This window comes from Ovis canadensis, chromosome X (genome assembly GCF_042477335.2).
Source record: "Ovis canadensis isolate MfBH-ARS-UI-01 breed Bighorn chromosome X, ARS-UI_OviCan_v2, whole genome shotgun sequence".
NCBI classification, from domain to species: domain Eukaryota; kingdom Metazoa; phylum Chordata; class Mammalia; order Artiodactyla; family Bovidae; genus Ovis; species Ovis canadensis.
Genome location: NC_091727.1, coordinates 109,759,483 through 109,765,482, shown reverse-complemented (window position 1 = coordinate 109,765,482; position 6,000 = coordinate 109,759,483). Strand labels below are relative to the sequence as shown.

General features: G+C 33.0%; 1 protein-coding gene across 6 annotated transcripts in view; it reads right to left on the bottom strand.

Moving 5' to 3' along the window:
• Positions 1-796: 796 nt before the first annotated feature.
• The window catches only part of STAG2 (STAG2 cohesin complex component), a 129,667-nt gene continuing 124,463 nt past the window's right edge, over positions 797-6,000 (bottom strand). For all 6 annotated transcript variants that reach the window (XM_070290787.1, XM_070290791.1, XM_070290788.1 and 3 more), the window contains one exon: positions 797-2,723. In XM_070290787.1, coding sequence (XP_070146888.1) covers positions 2,700-2,723 — 24 coding nt within the window. In that variant the 3' untranslated portion in view covers positions 797-2,699. The remainder of the gene's footprint in view (positions 2,724-6,000) is intronic.

The window sequence follows — 6,000 nt, the reverse complement described above, 5'->3', positions numbered from 1 at the left end:
TTCAATAAAGCTGGAAAAAAGAATACAATGCAGGTAAGTCCCTGGTGGTCCGATGGTTAGGACTTGGCACTTTCACTGCCATGGTGTGGGTTTACTCCCTGATCAGGGAACGAAGATCCCCCAAGCTGTGCAGCATGGCCAAAAATTTTTTTAAAAAAGAAAGAGAACAATGCAAATCTTAACATGCTGAACATTAAGAGTTTTCAATAAGAATTCAATTATTATATTCTTTCCCAAATATGGGCTTTCACTTACCTCCAGACATCAATCCATTATCTAAGGGAGGTTTTACACACACACACACACACACACACACACACTTTTCTCTCTCAGTCTCTCTCTAGCTCAGCATACTCTGCTGGTTTCCTTCCTAGCACTAATTATGTAATAAGCTTAATTATTTTATTTGATTCTTTCCTTATTTGTTTGCCCCCACCAGATCTATGGAGGAGGGGCCTTGTCTATTTTGTTTGCTGTTAGATCTCTAACACATGCCTCAGCACACAGTGGGCACTCAAATGTATCCTGGATGAACAATGCAGATATTTTAGTGAGCATTTAACTCATACCAGATAAATAAAGCAATAATGATCATAGGTTTCTACTTTAAAGTAATAACCCAATTAGGGATTTAGTCTCATTTTAAAATACATATGATTTATTAAAAATATAAAATTGCAGTATTTTCTATAAATTATTCCCACCCAAACATGTTAAAAGATGTGATAATAGGTACACTTTCTAACCACTTATAGCCACCCTCCTCTTTCAAGTACAAAAGATAAAACATACAACATACTGTAGGTTTATTTTTATTCAAAAAGTTACTGTCTCAAGACATAAATACAAATCAGAAAACAGTACAATTAGGACAATAGAATGTGGAGGACAACAGGTTAGAGTAATATATAAAACATTTTTAGCTGGTTGAAAACAAAGCTGTAAGAACTGCTTTCACAAAGAAGTACTCCTTTCAAGAGTGAGAAAAAAAAATCAACTTAGGTTTAAAATCATATATACAGTCCTCTCAGCAGTTCTAGTAAATGCAGTGGTGTGAAAAACAACATAGGCAATACTTTTGCACGTAACAATATTTGTTGGTGGAAAATCTGTTAGACATGTCTTGATTTCATTTGTTATTAACCATGATTTAATAAAATAATTGTATTTTATCATGATCTTTTAGCTAACCTATGGTTTTTGGCTACCACAGCCCAATGCTTGTTGGTTTCTGACTCTTAAGAACTGGAAGCCTTTTGGTATTCACCCATCTGAAGATATTCTTGTATTGCAAGCATATTAAGGCATGGAATGATTAAATAATATACCTCAAGAACTGAGAGACGACTGACAAAAGATAGATACACATGTAATATAAGTTAATATTTTGTTTTAAACGATGTCTAGCTGCCTAAGCCTCGCAAAATGAGTTGATGTCAAAATGGCAAGTAGCCACTTTCTGTTTTAAACTAATTCATTTGTGAAAGGACATAAAATGAAGTTTAAAGCTTAGCTTTCAAAGAATATTATGGGTTATGAATTCTATTATCCCATCTAATTTACATACAGAGGAAATGTACTGTAACCTGTTAGAAGTATCTTTAACCTGAAGACTGCTTGCAAAGACAGATAGATAAAACAATATAAAATACAAATTTAAAAATCATTTTAAAGCATGAACACTCATGCTTTTCTATTTTTAAACATTGTTAAACTTTCAATATATTTCTGAAACCTCATAATTTTAAGTTGGAATTTAAAAGTAAGAAAAAACTAAACAAACTGCGCAATTATAAAATCAGCACCAATTTATATATATATATAATTTTATTTAAAATTTAGATCCCTATTCCCACACTCTAATAAGCTGTATAATTTTTGTTTAGAGTTTTTCTGCAAACATACTACAATAAGCTTCTTTTATTTGGAGACAAAATACAGTGGCACTACTGGAAGGAATATCACAACATTACATTTTTATCTTAAAGGACAAGCAAACTTTCAGGGTTGATAATGGGATAAGCATGTTTGAGACTGGTTACCTTCTGGCAGTTCACTGCATCTGGGTATTTCTGAAAAGTATAGAGAAGCTCTTGGATTTTAAAAATATCTTAAAATACATTTTAGATGAAAAAATTGTAAAAGTTCTGCTTATAAGTTTACTTTTCTCCACAATTACAATATTTAAAAGAAAGCCTCGTTGATTGATGTTTCAAGCATTTAAATTTAGAATGCTAAAAACAATTCTATCCTATAATTTCAGGGCGGGGGAATACTCATCCTTAACTTTGTTTCTTGGATGTAAACAGAAATCCAGCAGAGGTCATCATTACTTAGTACACCCAGTAAATAAATGTAAGAGGATTCACGTCTGTACCAAATGCCTCTTCAGATTGTTATAGTTTCTTTAAAAAAAGCATGAAATAATTGATTCAAAAGCCAACTAACAGCGCATAAATAAAATATTTACTTTCTAAGAAAAACTGTAGCTTATCATCAAATTGTTTACTTGTCCTTTACTTTTTTCAGGCAAACAAAACTGCCCCTCAAATGCACTTGATCTTGGTAAGTATAAGCACGTCATATTCTCCTTAGAGAAAAATCTGTACAGAATTTCACTGTATCTACCACACTTTATTTTAAAATTTCCTCTTCCACTTAGAAAATGACTTCACCACAGACTTAATTGCGTACTGGTATTAAAACATTGACACCCCAAGAACCTAATGAGAGAGAAAGAAAAAAAAATGTTATAATTGTCATTCATTTCTTTGTAAAATATATTACATTAATACTTGGAAATATTAAGTTTAATCACATGCTAAAAGTCACTTTGAAAAATTCCCCTCTTCAGATATATAATTCTAAAATTATAATTACCATTAACATAAAATGAAATAACATCAGGCCTAATCACAATCCTACCTACCTCATAAATATAACTAAAAGCATAAATCATGTCTTATTTATATGTTTATACACACCCCTAATGCCTAGATAATGCCCTGAACACAGGCACCCAACATATGTTACATGAACAAGTAAATGTGCTTCTTGACATACACTTCTGGCACAAGAATGTCTGGCAAACTCAGTCATTTGCACTGCAAAATGGGTATCATTTTTAAAGTCTTTTGAACCATCCATGAACAACATAAATATGTAGAAAATAGGAAGCATTCTTTAGAAAAGTTGGACTGAATGAACAGGTCTACAATTTTTAAAAATCAAGTAAGTAAAGGTAAAATCTGAGCAAAAAGTTGCATTGATGCTTTTCATTACATTTTGGGGCTTCCCTCGTAGCTCAGCTGGTAAAGAATCTGCCTGCAATTCAGGAGATCAGGGTTTGGTGCCTGGGTTGGGAACTCTGGAGAAGGAAATGGCAACCCACTCCAGTTATATTTCACTCCATTATATTTCAGCTGGGGAAACAATGCTAGGTAAAATCTAATCTCTACTTGTCACTAACTTGAAAAAGTAAAAGCAGGTCATTAATGGAGCAACTCCCTCTTGTTTGTTAAGCAAGAATAAGCTACAACTTTTAGTTGTATATACTAAAAGTTGGGCTCTTCGATTAAATTTCCAACACTTACTATGACAATTGAGTAATATTTTTAAAATACTATAATGAGCTAGTGAAAAACTGATAATTAAAGCCAGAGGTAATGATCTAAGACTGAGATTACAAAGGGCACTTACTTGTAAATTAAATCTCACTTTAACAAGTCATAGAACTCACAAATTGTTTTGATCTGAATTGAAGGAGCTATGTATTTTCAGACCAGGAAACGAATATCTATCTGATTGCAGCCTCCATGTAGCAAATCATCAAGTAAAGTGTTTGGAATCCCCAATAATGAGAACAGAGGATTAATGTACCCCATTCTTACCAGTCATCCATCAAAACAACCACCATTACTCCACTACTCACCCCTTGCCCACCCCACCCCTAAAGTTTAATTGTTCTCCTTTTTAGTTTTAAGAGTCAGAGTTTGGGTGGTTAGAATGTTTCCAAAGAGGCCTAGGTGACAGGTGATGTTTAAAAATCCCTTCTAGCCATAACACTCTGACTTTGGGTAATGGAAGATCTAATGATGAATAAAAGGATAAAATCTTAATTGACAGTTTTAGTGTAGAGTGTGGCATGAAGATGAACTCAAGTTCTTTCCAAACCAAGTTCTACCTAGAAATAGCCTGAGCAGATCTTTTTTTCCCCTCCTCCTGGATTTGTACAGACAAGGTTATAAAGGAGATTCTTCTACTAGAACATTAAATTAGCTCCATTATACCAAACCCTTCCTTTACCAATTTTATACTACAGATAATTCTAATAAAAGAATCTCAACACAGAAGAAAGACATTAGTGATATTCTCTTTTTCTGGTAACATAAGCTACCTGTTTCTGGTGTCAACATTAATAACCACTTAAGCACATACTTTAAAAATACCAACAGCCAGCTTTGGTGTGTTGAGGCAATACTGGCCCACTAATAGCAGAAAGCAACCATATACCAATGTTGACACTGTTACCAAATATGAAACTAAATAAATCATAAATCTATAATATTATATGCAACCCCAAACTGATCTGCTCAGAGTTTTCATATTACCACTTCGGAATCACACAGACAACATGTTACAGAAAATATATCTAGGATTTATTTAGTAATAATCTAAAGTATCTATACTAGGATGCTTTGGGTTACTTCACATAAAATTAGAGAATCTTAGAATTGGGTATAAAAGGATCTACAGTCCTATTTTATTATTGCCTTGTTGACTATTATCACAGGGTTGAATAAAAAGATGTAATCTAATGCAGATTTTTACATTGAAAATTTTGTTATTCCATTTAAGTTATTGTTGAGATAATAAGATAAAGTTTAATGTAGTTTTAAAACAAACTAGTATTAATAGTATTATAATACATACGTGGTCAAAGACTTCTAAAGATACCTGAACTGTTAAAGATATTGAGCACTCCAGTTATGTGACTGCTGCCATCATGTGGTACTAGTATAGAACTACAGGTATAGATGCATGTGCTCCTTTTCCTAATTTTAGGAAAAGCAGCAAAACTACTATCCTCTAAGTTGTTACATATGCAATAAACACAAGAATGCCATCATTTTTCTATAAATAACAATTATTAGGTCCCTATCTTTGGCTTCACTCAGATTATAGTTTTCCCTAAATGTTAAATGTCAAAAATGTATATACATACACAATGCTGTTCCACTACTGTAGAGAAAAAAAAAAAGTGAGGAGCACCATTTGGCAAATCTATTTGGCAATAGTAATCTATTTGGCAATAGTAAGTGACTAAGGAAACAAATGCCTAAAGGTTTCCTGACTTTAGATGAACAAATGAAAAAATAAGGTGATCTCTAACTGCCCATATCAATTTTGACTAATCATTACAATTTCTAAAAAAAAATTTTCTTGGTATTTCTTTGAGGTAAGGTCTGATTTTAGTTCTGGGAAGTACACAGCAGAGGCAGCACAAGATTTTTACATCAAAAGGAACTCAGATCAAATTACTAATCTGACACTAAAGCTGTATAACTCTCAGCAAGTCACTAAAACCACCTCTACAGCCCAAGTTTGCTTGAGTGTAAAAGTGGGATCCCACTAAATTGTGCCTGGCACAATGTCAGGCACATAAGTTTTTCAAATACTAGTTTCCATTCCTTTTCATCTCAAAGTGATAGTACAGGTGGACTAGAATACAAATCCCTTAAGAGCAGGGAGAGCATCTTATTCATTTTAGCACCAATTTCCAACTCACTAAAATGCGGAATTAATGCATTTCATCACATATGCTTGGAAAGATTCTCTTTTATTCCTCATGACAATCACTACCTAAATGTTTTATTTAACAAACTGGAAGATACATACTCCTAGATTATCAGGGAAACCACATACTTCAATATACACTTAAACGATAGACTTATGGGTAGGCAGAGGTCATCTACGCTACTCAAATTATGGTCTTATTAG